The sequence below is a fragment of the Sinocyclocheilus grahami genome, unplaced genomic scaffold, assembly GCF_001515645.1.
Source record: "Sinocyclocheilus grahami isolate Dianchi unplaced genomic scaffold, SAMN03320097.WGS_v1.1 scaffold171.1, whole genome shotgun sequence".
Taxonomy (NCBI): domain Eukaryota; kingdom Metazoa; phylum Chordata; class Actinopteri; order Cypriniformes; family Cyprinidae; genus Sinocyclocheilus; species Sinocyclocheilus grahami.
Genome location: NW_015505350.1, coordinates 1,937,093 through 1,953,251, shown reverse-complemented (window position 1 = coordinate 1,953,251; position 16,159 = coordinate 1,937,093). Strand labels below are relative to the sequence as shown.

Genomic DNA, 16,159 nt, shown 5'->3' with positions numbered 1-16,159 from the left:
TGTCTTGCACATGAGCGCTGTGTTTTTAAGATGCTGTGTCAAGTTAAAGGGTTAGTTCACCCAAAAATGAAAATTATGTCATTAATTACTCACCCTCATGTTGTTCCAAACCTGTAAGACCTTCGTTCATCTTCGGAACACAAATTAAGATATTTTTGATGCATTCTGAGAGCTCTCTGATCCTCCCATAGACAGCAATGTAATTACCACGATCAAGGTCCAGAAATGTAGCAAGGAGATCAGTAAAATAATCCATGTGACATCAGGGGTTCAACTGTAATTTTATGAAGCTACGAGAATACTTTTTGTACGCGAAGAAAACAAAAATAACGACTTTATTCAACAATTCGTCTCCTCCGCGTCACCCTATAGCGCCATTTTGGAGAGTATCCACTGAACGTAAACAGCATTTGCTGTTCTGTGTCAGCTGCACCACATGGATACGTTGTTTTCGTTCAAATCAAAGCGTAAATAAACGTAGAAAACGTATCCGTTAACATATCATATCTCCTTGCTACGTTTCTGGATGTTGATCGTGGTAATTACATTGCTGTCTATGGGAGGGTCAGAAAGCTCTCAGATTCCATCAAAAATATCTTAATTTGTGTTCCGAAGATGAACGGAGGTCTTACAGGTTTGGAACGACATGAGGGTGAGTAATTCATGACAGAATTTTCATTTTTGGGTGAACTATCCCTTTAAAAGAATTTCAGCTTTTACACACAGCAATGCTCATCAATGTCAGTTCCAAAACAGTGGACCAATCAGAAGACCCTGGAGGCGGGGCAAGCGTTGCAAGATTTTGTTTACAGTTGCGATTGACCGTTCGCAAAGACCCGCCCTCCTTAGTTACTGTTGCTATCCCCGACAAACAATGCCGCTCTCACACTACACATCATGTTCTCACGCAGTGAAAAATACATCACGGAGCAAAGAGGAAACTGACAACACACTGACAGAGAAGACAGAGCAGGTTACTTCTGATATGAAACAAGGTCTCAGGACTCTTAGCTTTCAAATTTGGTCATTTTTAAAGAAATTCAAACAATAAATACCGTTTTGTGGCTCTTTAATGTGTTGTGACTTCTCTCTTCCTCTGAATTAACAGGCAAACTGCATTTCAAACTGGCAGCCAGACCACCATGACTTCAGATAATCTCCTGTTTGAAGTGCTGTTCTGCCCCTTATAACACTGTTAAAGGGATCATCGGATGCACATTTTCCACAAGTTGAAGTGATTCTTTAGGGTCTTAATGAAAAGTCTGTAACACAGTTTGGTTAAAATTTCTCAATGGTAGTGTAAAAAACACTGTTAACCCTGTCAAAAACAGCTGTCTACAGCACGCTGTTTTATTGCATTCCGCTTTAAATGCAAATGAGCTCTGCTCACCCCACCCCTCCCTTCCGAGCTGCTCTCTGAGAGATGGTAAACTTTAGCAGCATTCATCGTAAAACTCACTAACTAGCACGTTATTAGGAAAGGCGATTTGCAAAGATTCATTCATTACACTCGCTTCTTCTGGAGGTGAAGCTGGATCACGAATGATTCGCGCAAACATAATGCATTTAGGTAGATCGGGGGCGCATTCCCTTCAAAAACAAAGGTAATCCACTGCGTCTTCAGCGGCTCAGATGTCGCTAGTAAATGTTGACTGCTATGTTCATTATTACATCCAACAACAGAACACCTCAATCGCTTAGGAGTCGTTCTTGTCTACATCTGGTCCGGCGGTGAAACAATGGCGGACTGATGACAGCTCACTCAGGGCGGGTCTAAGGCCCCGTCCACACAGAGATACGTTTAGCTGTATACTCAAAAATTTTGTATCGTATTGGTGTTTCGTCCAGACTGATACCACTATTTTTTTAAACCGGGTCCTAGAGTGGATAAATCTGAAAACGCCACCTTTGCATTTTCGTGTGGACAGCCAATCCGTATATTTTGTGAAAACGATGATGTCATCAGTCAGACACCGCTATGTCACGTAACAGCAACAAAAACATGAACAAACACTGAACGATTGTCTTTTTATTAACTAAATTCCCTTCAAAAACAAAGGTAATCCACTGCGTCTTCAGCGGCTCAGATGTCGCTAGTAAATGTTGACTGCTATGTTCATTATTACATCCAACAACAGAACACCTCAATCGCTTAGGAGTCGTTCTTGTCTACATCTGGTCCGGCGGTGAAACAATGGCGGACTGATGACAGCTCACTCAGGGCGGGTCTAAGGCCCCGTCCACACAGAGATACGTTTAGCTGTATACTCAAAAATTTTGTATCGTATTGGTGTTTCGTCCAGACTGATCCGATGTTTTGGGAGAGTGAAACCACTATTTTTTTAAACCGGGTCCCAGAGTGGATAAATCTGAAAACGCCACCTTTGCATTTTCGTGTGGACAGCCAATCCGTATATTTTGTGAAAACGATGATGTCATCAGTCAGACACCGCTATGTCACGTAACAGCAACAAAAACATGAACAAACACTGAACGATTGTCTTTTTATTAACTAACATTAACACAGATTAATAAATGTTCCATGTTCGTTTGTATACCACGTGCAAGGTTTGTGTGCAGAATTACAGCGCCACATGCTGGTCTGGCATGTATAGTACATCGTTTTGTGTCGGTTTCATGGTTTCATGTGTATGCAGATATTTCTTGAGACGAGGGGAAAAAAAAAGATTGGATAGGTAAAGCTCTGGCTTTGTGTGGATGTAGCCTAAGTAAGACACCAGTCCAGTCTGTGATGAAAGGCTACTGTCAATCAAACAGTCGTGGGAGGGGCCTGTCTGTGTGATGTCACATAGACAGGCATCTGAGATCGGCTCGATTTGAGAAAGGGGAAATTATTTAACGAGATAAAAAAAAAACACTGGGCAGATCTTTATCATTATAGGGTGGTTGTGTACACACTGCCAACACACATTTCAGTTCAAACTACTTGTAAAAGTGCATGTCGCATCCGATGACCCCTTTAAAGGTGAAGTGTGTAATTTCTGTGCAACTAGTGCTACTAAACAGATAAAAATGTTGAGTTTCAAACAGGTTTCCTGAACACTTCCCCTGTATGCCATTGGTCAGACAGTCCCGCCCCAAACTAATGGCATTGGTTGAGCCAGTGTTACTATGTCAGGCTGGTCAGGATGCTCAAACAAACAGAGCATTGTTTTGTAAGAGTCACAGTGTTTACACTTTTCTGGGGGAATCAAACGACAAATAGATTTCTAGCTGTCTCTGAATTTTGAGATGTGATGAAAGTATTTAAACATTGTAAAAAAAAATGCACACGTCACCTATAACTAGATTTAAACATTCACTGCTTATCGTTCGTCGATCACACTCAGAGAGAGAGCAAGTAGCTAAAGTTTGGTTGCACTGCACTTTGAAAGGTTAAACATGTCTAACATGCATGGCAAGACGGTTCAGTGGAGTTTTTTGTCCTCAAAAGACCAAACGAACTGGATCTATGGCTTTAATTGGTGTATCATTCGCTATTTTGTTACAGGTAAATCAGTTTGTATCACGGTGTAACAGTATAAGAGCATTTTGAGTGACACATTCAGTGTGCGCATTTGAAAATCATCAGGACTTGATGCCTTTAGCCGGTTCGCTTGACTGTCGCACATCTGTCCACTCCTGCATGGTGTTCTGAAGGGCCTGTGTCTTCTCTTTGTCCACTTGGACGTAGTCCACTTTTTCATCTGAAGTCACTGAAGAGGTGGACGGCTATACCAAAGAAAAAAAAGGTATAGATTGTGAAAGGATGTGAAGTGATGGAATCAAATATATTCAACCAAACAACTGAAAGTGCAAAGATTCACACAAAATGATTTTATTTGTCTTAGAATAGGGGGTTAATTTTGAGCGTTTGATGATGAGCTTTTCATTTGCTTGATATAAACTGCTAGACATACCTTTCTGTGTGGACCAGGGGAGCCAGGCTGAAAGTCCAGGGCCAAATAGTCCACATTACCACAATTCCTGGGCGCAGGACTGCTGGTGCCACTCATCGCTGGGGAGGTAGACACTGGGTTTTGCTGCACAAAAATAAACATGTTTTTTGAGAAATAATTCTCAAAAATTGACACAAAAACAAATCTCAAAGAATGTTATCTTTATTGAAAGGTAGTCTGTAGTTGAGGAACTTGTATATATTGTGAGTGCGTTTTTTGAGAAATAATTCTCAAAAATTGACACAAAAATGTCAAAGAATGTTATCTTTATTGAAAGGTAGTCTGTAGTTGAGGAACTTGTATATATTGTGAGTGACATGTGGACAAGTATGGTGACCCATGCTCAGAATTAGTGCTCTGCATTTAACCCATCCAAAGTGAACACACACAGCAGTGAACACACACACACACCGTGAACACACACCCGGAGCAGTGGGCAGCCATTTATGCTGCTGCACCCAGGGAGCAGTTGGGGGTTCGGTGCCTTGCTCAAGGGCACCTCAGTCGTGGTATTGAAGGTGGGAGAGAGCGCTGTACATTCACTCCCCCCACCTACAATCCCTGCCGGTACGAGACTCGAACCCGCAACCTTTGGGTTATGAGTCCGACTTTCTAACCATTAGGCCACGACTTTCCCTATCATTCTTGGTAACTAACACATTCAAGCCTTTTCATCACATTCTGAAACTCGACTTCTTGCCCTCACCATTGCCACATAATTCTCCTCACTGTCTGCAGAATCAGTGCTGGTGATGCTCTGGGTCGAAATGGGCCGACAGGGCTGCGACGAGATGGAGTTCACAGGCCTGTAAAGAAAAAAAACACTTAACATGTAATATATATAACTAGTCTTAGTCAAAACTTGTCTTCTAAACATCGCAAAGTCTGAAGTCTAAATCTGATTGGCTGAATTCTACAGGAATTCCGGGAACCATGTGTGGTGGTCTTTAACAGTCTGCCAGGAAAACCATGTTCAGACTAAAGGTCTTTGCACACTGAGTCCGAAATTTTTGCACGTTAAAAAATAAATACGACCTCATGTTGTCAATCATGTTTACACACTGCCTTCGAAACTTTCGTCTGTCATAAAAAATTCTGATCAGGTTTGATTTTCTGTGTTTTCATCTGTAGCATGCATTTTGATAGGAAAGGATGACAAATACAAAAGAAATTCGAAAAACAAAAATTTCGGACTCAGTGTGTAAGGACCTTAAGACTGACACTGAGCGCTTCATGTGAGCATGTAAATGCTGGATTTTAAAAGCTTTGTGAAGGAGAACTTTGCAAACTTTTTGAAATTGAGCATTTAGTTGCTCATGGGAAGTAGGGTTAGAACTGTATTTGGATCAATCAAATTGCACGTGGACACTAAAAATTGGGGAAACTTATATGGGTGCTTATATGACATTGAAATCATTATTCTTTCAAGATTTGCTTATTCATTTTAGATTGATTAACTCTTTCCACCATGGACAAAATTTTTCATCATTTGTAAGAAAACACTTCCAGCCATTGACAGAAATTTTGACCAAAAACATGATTTTCTCAGCTTTTTGTTCAAAATGTTGCTTTCTTTTATGAATCTTACCCATATTCAAGTGGTGATGAAAACAGAATACATGAAGCTAGAATAAAAGGCTTTGTTCTTTCTTTTGACAAAACAACTAAATATTCTAGGGGCCATGAAAATTTTGTGAAAATGATGAAAAATGCTGGCAGTGGCTAGCAACTGTTTTTAAAAATGCTAGCACGGAAAAAGTTAAAATTCTGAGAACAAACTGTTTTCATGCAGACTTTTGCGGTCAGACAGTCTCTCCCTATGAAAGTGGGCGGTCGTTGGCTATAGAGCCCAGACCTTATGTCATCAGGCAAAGGTGTGGCTGGCTATGCAAGACTACTATTTAACTGATTAAAATAAGGTGTTAACACAATGTTTTTAATCATTTCAGTATGCTTTCACTTGCAGTTTTACTTTATTACTGTAACTATGAATAATAGCACTGCAAAATTATGTTCTAAATTGGGAGACCCACTCACGTGGGTCTGATCCAAGACATGGTGATGGGGCTCTTGAAGGGAAGTTCATCAATGATGCCATTGTTCCTTAAGTCAAGAGGTGTTGGTTTTGCTGCAAACCAAGACAAACAATCATCTTGTTTTATGTGTAAAATAATTGTGCAATAGAAATTAATCAAACTGTTCTTCTAATCTTTATTGAATATTCATGTTTTCAACAAAGACAGAAAATAAACATGAGAACTTGTGTTAGTGCCACTCACCTGTCCGTTTGGGTTTAAGGTTGCGGTTAATTGGTGGCGGTGTGACGTCACTGAGTCGGCCGGGTCGGAGACATAGTGATGCTGTACTGCCCTTCCTGGCCGGCAACGTCGCTGAAAATCCTGGGAAATCAAAATGGTGAGGACCTGGGCTCATGGGAATATAATTATTTTTAGGACTGTCAGCCAGGGCAGCACTGAGAGGGGAGGAGGACGAGCCGGGATTCATGGGTACATAGTTATCCTCAGAGCCGGCACTATCGGAGCGGGTCAATGGGGCTTTAGTTCTCTGTAAAAGAAAGAAGAACAATCCAGCTTACACAGTTTCCAGATCAGTGGTGGAAACCACTGTGACACACACCATTTGTTCGTGTGCAGTTTGAATAGACTTGTTATTGTCAGTTTGTGACTCTGTGAGTTATGAGGTCATTGTCAGGAAATGGTGCCATTTGTGTCTTTATGACTTACTACGGATATAATTAACAGCATACTGAACTTAATCACATTATTTGATAGATGTGACTCTTAGTCACATTTAGTGTATAATGCTCAAGTGATTTTAGAATAAAATGTACATTTTTTAATTTGTAAGTCATTGCAATTAAACTGTAATGGTTACACAGAAATTATTTCAATACAATACAAACTATATTAAACATTGTATTTAAAGGGATAGTTCACCCAAAAATTCTGTCATTAATTACTCACCCTCATGTCGTTCCAAACCCGTAAGACCTTCGCTCATCTTCGGAACACAAATTAAGATATTTTTTGATGAATTCTGAGATTCATCAAAATAGACAGCAAGGATCCTAACACGATCAAGGCTCAGAAATGTAGCAAGGACATCGTTAAAATAATCCATGTGACATCAGTGGTTCAACCGTAATGTTACGAAACTACGAGAATACTTTTTGTGCGCAAAGAAAACAAAAATAACGACTTTATTCAACAATTCTTCTCCTCCGTGTCACCCTATAGCGACATTTTGGAGAGTCTCACATACGTAAACAACGTATGCAATGTATGTATGCGGATACGTTGTTTACGTTCAGATCAAAGCGTAAACAACGTGTCTATGGAGGGTCAGAGAGCTCTCACATTTCATCAAAAATATCTTAATTTGTGTTCCAAAGATGAACGAAGGTCTTACAGGTTTGGAATGACATGAGGGTGAGTAATTAATGACAGAATTTTCATTTTTGGGTGAGCTATCCCTTTAAATTTACTAGTAGGCACAAAGCGCTGACTATAAGTAATATGTTGTGTTGCACTGATATTTGTACATTATTCGATATTTTTGCACTTCCCTTCAACCCTGTAACCGTCTAGCCCAAAACATTTTAAATGTAATATAGCTCCCTGCATGGGTCTATGGTGCTTATGGCCCTGTTACTTTCAAATTGAGCTTGAAAAATATGACGTGACGTCTTGAAAGTTCAGTAGTAACCTTTTCAAAAATAAGGCACAAAGGCAACATTTTCTTGTGAATGACCCTTAGATGTAGATTTGATATAGAAGCTGCTTTACCAGGTATGAGGTGGAGCCATCATTTACAGACTCCACTGACTGACCAGAATTGTTGAAATAGACTGGCCTTTGGTGACTGCTGGTCTCAAAAGAGGATCCTAAAACACATGAGCAAGTACAAAAAAAATCCATGTAAAAACAAGTCCACCCTGTAAGGAGTTCAGGAAAATGTTTACCTCAAGCCTTGGTCACAATCAAAGGAAAAGTCATAAGACACATAAGCTGTTCATTCTGTACAAATCAGACTGGATTTGTAAATGATCTAGCATTCAATTCTGTAACACTTTCACACAAAGGCATTACTTATGTGGCCATTTTCTTTATATTACGCATTGCCACCACAGGTGTGGGAATCAGGCGAGGATAGTCAAAAGGTCACTTCCTGTTCCTGCAGACACACTAGTCTGGCCTTGCTGAGCCCAAACCACTAGGAAAACACTGAATTGTGTCTGCTGTTTTTTTCACTGCTTATCAGGCCGGAACAAGCAATTCTGGGGCTGCCTGCATGGCTTGAATTTCATTAGCCTCCTAGCAGAGCAGAGTAAACCTTGACCAGATTGCCCCTTGGTTTCAAATCAGACATACACATTCAGAAAAGAAACAGAAGGAAAGATAGTGGAAAGGTAAAAAAACAACAACATTGAGCTGAAAGCCTTAATTGGCTGCCTAATAAGTGTAGAGAGGTAAATCAATTGGTAATAACACTGATCTACAGTCATGTAATGAGTTCATAAAGCTTAAGGAGCATTAGAGAATAGGAAAGATGAGAGAAGAGACCAGATGAGATCAAGTGGAGAGACAAAACAAGATGAGAGAAAATAAGCGAAGATCAGACTAAATTAGTAGAGCAAAGAGAAGAGACAAGACAACATGGGAAAAGTAGAGGAGATGAGAACAAAGAGAGATGAGGAGACAAGACAAGACTTTAAAATAGACTAAATAAAAGAGGAAATGAGGGTGAGACAAGAAAAAAAGACATAAAAGAAGACAAAGAATCATATAAGATGGAGAGACACGAGGAGACAAGAGACTCTCTTCACACATTGTTTCTTTTGTTTTTCTTGTCTTATTCTTATTTCCTCTCATTTTATCTATTATAAAATTTAACTTTTTTTAAAGTGGACATAAAAGAAAACAAGATGAGAGTAGAGACAAGACAAAATAAGAGGAAATGAGAGATGAGAGGAGAGAATATGAGAATGAGACAAAAAGAGAACAGGAAAGATGGGAGGAGACAATGAGACAAAAATGAGATAACCGGTGAGACAAAATTAGAGGAGAGACCACAGAGAAAAAAACAAGAGACAAGAGGAGACAAGATGAGAACAAACAGGGACTGAAGACTAAAATAAAAAGACGAAATGAGAAAAGATAGATGTAGATGAAACAAAAAGAGAGGAGAAAAGACGAGAAGAGTCCAAACAAAACCAGAAAAGAAGAGAAGAGAGGACACTAGAGAATAAAGAGAATGAAACAAGAAGAGAAAAAATTAAATGAGACCAGTAGGAGAGACAAAGCAAAAGAAATGGAAGAAAAGACAAGATGAGAAGAAATGAGATGAAAGAAGATCATTAGTGAGACAAGATGAGAATGAGACAGGTGGAGACAAAGTTAAAACAGACAAGATGGGAGGAGAGACAAGACAAAACAACAGGAAAGGAGAGACGAGAGGAGAAATACAAAATGAGAAGTGATGATGAAAAAAAGGAGAGATGAGATGAGACAAAATAAGACAAAACAAGAATGAGATAAAGTAAGAGACAAGATTAAAATAAAGAGACAAAATGAGAGGAGAGACCAGAGGTGAACAGATAAGACAAAAAGAAACAGCCAAAATGAGAAAAGATAGGAGAAAAAAATGAGGAAAGGAGAGAAGATGAGACTTTAAGATAAACAGATTAATAAACCTGATCCAGATTGTGAGTACATTACCTCTGTGAAGCTTGATGTTCTCCACTGCCGGCAGTGTGTTCCTCCTGGGGATGACGGACACTGTGGAGACCTCTCCATTTTGAGCCCCCACAGACAGCGGGTTGCCCCACCGTGTCTCTGAGCCCTGGCTGGGTTTGGGAGGTCTGGGAGGAGGTGCATTTGTGGAGTCAGCACTGGATGGCATCAGGGCATTGTGGTTCTTATCAAACGTGCGGGGGATCTGGTAGATGGAGCAAGGAATGCTGGGCAAATCATAGTTATCGAGGGCCCGCTGCTCATTTGTTTGGGGGGCTGCTAGAGTGTTATTGGGGGTCTTATAGGTGTAGACATCATCTGATTCAAGCTCTGATGCCCCTTCAGAGCTGTAACCCCTGGGCAGAACATAGCAAGCGTCACGTGAGTCGGTCCGCGAAGGGGGAAGCTGATTTTTGCCGGGTTTGGGAAGGCTGTAGAAACCGTGAAGCTGGGCGCCCATGCCATTCAGACAGTGAGAGAAACCATGAGTGAGTCTCTGAACTGCCGAGTCACTGCCCACCAGAAGACTGCTGTGCGAGGCCTGCGAGAAACTGGCACTCCTTGGGGACCAAAATGACATTGGTTAGTTATTTATGATGAGCAGTCAAACATTAGTTTATGATCACTTATTTTCTCACATAGCCATTATTTATATAAATAAATAATCGAATCTACAACAGCCAAACTATTATTAGCCTTTGCTATACATAATACTAATCAGTCATGCAAATGTTGACACGGCAAACTATATTTACGACATTGAACTCACTGCAGGTTGAATCTTTTAATATCAACCACAATATAACATCTGTGTCAAAATCTCATAAATTAATTGGAAATTTAATCTAAAAAAAGAATGTCTTCGAGGTCACATGACCTCGTTATGTTTATGTGTGGCATGCAGTTATCATCTTGGAGGGATTTTTTATTTTTTTTGCATTGTCTTAAATTTACTTACAACTCACACTAGAAATGGAAGGTCAAGTCGAATGCATTGCATTGTGGGATACAGTATTGCATGTAATGTGCTCTGTATAGTGCATATTTTGGCAAATCCAATGCAGCTCAAATGTGCACAGTATTCACACTCTATACTAAATAAAAAAGTAAGTATATAATTCTAATATGCTATGGCCAAGGGGTCTTTTAAAAAATAGTTTTTTAATATAATTTATATTTTGATTTGTATTAATATTTTAAAAACTTTTATTTGTATTTCTTGTTTTGCATTGTCATTTTAGTTTGATTAATTTCATGTTTTTGCCCTTTTTCAGATATATATTTAGCGTATTTCAGTTTTAGTAATTTTATTACTTCAACTTATTTCAATTAGTTGCCAAGACAGCATTTTTTATATATATTTTTTAAGTTTTTCATTCAATATTTGTATTTTATTTAAAATTAAGGAAAATTACTTTTAATACTTTCAGTTAATAATAACACTGGATGCAAGTACACACAAAAAACAAAACAGTATTTGTGTAATATTAAGATTCAACCACTGGAGGCAGTAGAGTTGTCTGTCTCTTATAATTTACAGAGGGAGTTTTTTTATGTCTGCTGTATAAATGTATTGACTGCTAGTGCATGATGATGTATGATGAGAGTGTTTATGACACTCTATATTGGGTAGTGATTATGAATATCATGGGCATTCCCCTGGCATGCCTGGTACACATGGGATAAAACAGAGTTTGTTTACTTTCTGCAGGTTTTAAGTCAAATTATTGTGTGAAGAGACTTAGTTTGGGGGATGAAATAAATGGTAGGCATAGTAAACCCTTTGATGGGTTGATTATCCAGAGGCATTATAACACAATTCTATTTCATTTGGCATTATTTCACAAGGATTATAATCAAAGGAAGTGAATCAGGATGAAATGACTGATGAGCACATCCTGTAAGTGAATCCTTCTGCAAACAATACAATACGTCACCGCCTGCTCCTGAATTTGTAGGAAGGTGTTTGTTTAAAGCAAAACACGTTCGCTTATGACCTAATAACATCAAACCTAACCCTGCAAAGATGATCTCATATCCAAGTGACAGATGACAAGAATTAAAACCGGTATATGTACAGAGGGCCATATTTGACCCCAAATCCAAATGTTTTTTTGCTAAAAATGCTTTGCTTCGAGTCTTTGAGACATTATTTTTTATTCCAATTTAGCATACTTTTAGCATATTTACTGAAATATGGGGAATTACCATAATTCAGAAACAAAAAACATTCCCATTACTGTAATACAGCAATGAAAAAAATTCTGTCTTAAAAACGACCAGTTTGCTATGAAAGGCAATGTATACTTTACAATTTGAATAATATAAAAATATTCACAATTTATTGAAATACATAATTATTTATTGAAATAAACATAATATTAATCATAAATATCCAGCAGATACTGAGGGGTATTTAGCTGCCATAAAAATAATGCTGCAATGTAAAAAAATAAGTTAGGATCAGTCATTTATTGAGATTTGTGTGCATTTAACACTGTATTCTGTCTTTTACACAAACGCCTCCAAAGCATCAGCGTCCGATCCACTGACATCAGCAACTATTTTCTATCATAATGGTTTATCAATATCCAGCATAATTTTCATTACATGATTTTTGATCTATGCTCGGTTCTCTAGAGATCATGCATCAGTACATGACAGCTCTTTATATGAAGGACGATTCGTGTCTGGATTATAAACAAAGGCGGCATTCTGTATGGATGCATATGTGTGTGAGTGAAAGAGTGTGAGATGGTTGAGGGAGCTTGACAGGAGCATCTCCGAATCATTGGAAATTTGAGTATTTTTAACAAATATCATTATATATTTATCCAATATTGAAATATATTCTGTTGTTTTTGGGGAATCACACCACATGCCATTTTACAACCTAAACATTCCCTATCCTAAAAAGGTCAATTTATCTGATACTTTATCTGAGACTTATTGACCTTGAAATCAATTCTGCTTTTTTCTGCATGTTGAAATAAAGTGCTTCCAGTACTGAAGACAATGTCTAGCTAGTGTTTTCGGTCTGTAAGCTATAAAGGGAGTAATATGAGCACATCTCCAGAGAATATGGCTCTTACCGTGCACTCTCACTCTTGCGGCTCATGCACTGATGGAGGAAGAGGTAGTCCTGAGGAGCACTATTAGACAGAGTACTATGGGAGTGGCGTACAGGTATGTCGAATGTGAAAAGCATTGGCTGGCTGGAGTGGGCCGGAACAGACGTTTTACGTTCACCAATCAGCGGAGCCAGAGAGCCACCCAGATCATTAGCCAATGAGCGGGAAATGTGGGTGGTTGACGATCTCTCATCTATAAGAAGAAACAAGAAAAACAAACCTTTAGGAATTTGAGATACACAACAACCAATGGAAATTAGACAAGCAGTTTTGCTTTAATTTTAGTGCACCGTGAGTTACCTCATAACCCTTGGGCAAACACTCAACATTGTCACAAAAGCAGCAGGACATTGATCATCTGAACGTGAGAAGTTCACCATATTTGATTTATTGACCCCAAGCAACATGCTGCTTTTTTGGATCTATAAAGTTCAATAACATAAGCCACGTTTCGTCCATTTTCCTGCAGTGAGCTATGAAGTCAAGAAAAAAGTCAATTGTGGGTTTTGGCCAGTAATATGCATGTGTGCATTCCTAAATCCAGTCAATATAGATGTCGCATCTGTCTTCAGGAGGAGCGGGAACACTGAATCGGCATTCACAGAAGACTGCAAGAATGATTATTCTGAGACTGCAAGCCACTTGATTGGTATCTGTTTTTCTACGTCATTGCAGCGCTATGTGAACATCATGGCCTTTGCTTTGGGCTGTTTCTCTGTGACGTCCCTGATTTGTACTGTATGGGTTCGCCAAAGAAAAATCTCAGGCCTCTGAACTTAAAATAGACCAGGCTGTGAGCCAAAACCAGGAAGTGCATTTGACCCCCCTCCTACAACCACTACGATCTGCCCCTGAGAAGGGCAGAGAGTAAGAGGGGAAAGAGAAAGACATACAGAGTGGGCGGAAAAGCAGGTCTACTGCACTTGCACTGTAGTACTGCATACTTGCAGCAATGAGGAGCAAAGCTTCTATCCACACATCCTGGGAATTGTTGGGCACATTACATACTGAACTTTAACTATTGTGCTCTGTTCTAAAACTAAGCTTGTTGCCTACTGCTCACAAAGGCAGCATTCTAACCATGATCGATTTGGAATGTTCTACATAGGCAGCAACATGGCTAATATGCATCATACAAATTAATATCGCTCAAAGTACATGAGAGACTCAACTAACACATGGCTAAGCTTTTAAATGAGTTGACATTATCATGTCGCTAAGCTAATGCTCATGTTAATGCTAAGTTAACATGATAGCCTTATAGGCTGAAAAAGACATACCACAGTCAAATCCCCATTATTTCTGTAGCACTTTATACATATAGACTGTCAAAGCATCTTTACATTGATAAACACGAACATAACAGAATCAATTTAGGAGAGGATTGGCGGAACATGGCAGAAGTAGTACGTCTGAATTTCATTCACCTATATTCATATTATATAGAATGTACTTTTTAACAGTCAGGAAATTAAGTTCAAATTCAAATGTTGTAGCTACTCAGACAGTATGTGATTTTGGATTCACTCCAAAAGTTTGACATTACCATTTTGCCAAGTTAACATGATATTCTAATGAGTACAAAAATACACAGCACAGACAATATTGAGTTCCAAGAGTTTGTCGTTAACGTTGCTAAGTTAATGTAATACTCTAATAAGCTCAAAAATAAATAGCACATGCAAATATTGAAATCCAAGTGTTTGCCAGTAGCATGTTGTTAAGCTAACATGATACACATAAGCTCAAATAATACACAGAACACAAATACATGTTAACGTTTAACTTTGGAACTGTGTTTTCTATGTTGTTTTTGTGCTTATTAGAGTAAGCTAATGTGATTCTCTAATAAGCACAGAAACTACACAGATACTGACAAATACACACATTTTGTACTGCTAATTAATATCCCGTCTGTCTAGATTTTTGTTCATGTTTCATGTTTTCAGTTCAGGTCTATCTAGTCATGTTTTTTATGTCATGTATTTTACTTTCAATCATGTGTTTCCTGTTTCATGTCACTTGACTTCCGGTTACTATTTGTTTCTCATGTCATGTTTCAGTGTTTTTTTGTCTTATCTCATAGTTATCTTCTCTTATTGGTTCATCTCTATTTGTTTTATTAAGCCATATTCACACGGGATTAGTATTATCACATGGGACCTCGTGTGATTTAGAAATCACCCCCCCCACACACACATCTGAATTTCGTGTGCGCATATAACAATATGACCCAGCACCCAAAATACTATCAAAACACTCCAACGCAGCCTCCATTCTTCGAGAAAGATGGATAAAAAGGCGCACAGGAAACAAAAACCTTGAAAAAAAATGATATACGACCCGCCAAATCCTGGACAAATCACAGCGATGCCAATTCGCAGGAGACTAATATTATCACAGGACCTTGGTGTTCGGCAAAATATGGTAGATCATTTGCGGGGGGAATTTTCACAAATGACAAATTACTGACATGGCCAATTTGCACGGGATTAAGATCACAGACAACCTCCGCAATTATTACACATGACTAGAGGTCACCAGGTAATACTAATCCTGTGCGTACAGGGCTATAGTGTTAAATGTGAAACGGCTCTGCACAGACCAAACGGTGTATAACTTCAAAATGCCGCAAGAGCGATTAGAGAGCAGACGGCTCCATATGCTTTCGAATTGCTCTAGCGGTACTTTGATGTAAAACACAGATCGGTCTGCACAGCAGCGCTTCAGATTGAATACACCTTTATATTTAAGCCCTGCCATGGTACTTTGTTGTGCATTAAGGTACTTTATGCTGTTCTCTATTGGCGCTTTTCCACTGCTTGGTACGACTCGGCTCGGTACGGCTCAGTACGGCACGGCACGGTTCGGCTCGACTCGGCACGGTTTGCGTTTCCACTGCAGTACCGCTTTAGAGTGGGCGGGATTATTCACATGTCATTATAGTTGCGCCGCCTCTACTACCACGACTCCTAAAAAAACTTTTTCATTCCGCATCGCCCCATCAAGCTCTCGCTGGATCTGCTCCTCTGCTATCAACGAGAGGAACGTCTGTTCTTCCGCAACAGACAACAAAACTTTTTGGTTGTTAAAAAAAAGGTGCGCTCGTTCAAAACAGTTGCGTTCGATCCTTCGCTGGCTGTGCTGATTTAAATCTAGAGGTTCTTTTGTGTTAGTGACGCAGGTAGTGACGATTCTCTCCAGCCAATCCGTGATCAGCAGAGTTTACACGTCACGTTTTGGTAACGGTACGGTTCACTTGGAACCCCAACCGAAGTGGTACTAAAAAAAAAGTACCAGGTACCAGGTACTGTAC

The 16,159-nt window shown here is 39.2% G+C and overlaps 1 protein-coding gene across 3 annotated transcripts in view; it reads right to left on the bottom strand.

Moving 5' to 3' along the window:
- Positions 1–2,986: 2,986 nt before the first annotated feature.
- The window catches only part of LOC107593477 (GRB2-associated-binding protein 2-like), a 79,716-nt gene continuing 66,543 nt past the window's right edge, over positions 2,987–16,159 (bottom strand). For all 3 annotated transcript variants that reach the window (XM_016283214.1, XM_016283215.1, XM_016283216.1), the window contains exons 3-10: positions 12,805–13,036; positions 9,698–10,272; positions 7,766–7,863; positions 6,239–6,524; positions 5,997–6,087; positions 4,666–4,765; positions 3,921–4,043; positions 2,987–3,732 (exon numbers count right to left, since the gene is read on the bottom strand). In XM_016283214.1, coding sequence (XP_016138700.1) covers positions 3,589–3,732; positions 3,921–4,043; positions 4,666–4,765; positions 5,997–6,087; positions 6,239–6,524; positions 7,766–7,863; positions 9,698–10,272; positions 12,805–13,036 — 1,649 coding nt within the window. In that variant the 3' untranslated portion in view covers positions 2,987–3,588. The remainder of the gene's footprint in view (positions 3,733–3,920; positions 4,044–4,665; positions 4,766–5,996; positions 6,088–6,238; positions 6,525–7,765; positions 7,864–9,697; positions 10,273–12,804; positions 13,037–16,159) is intronic.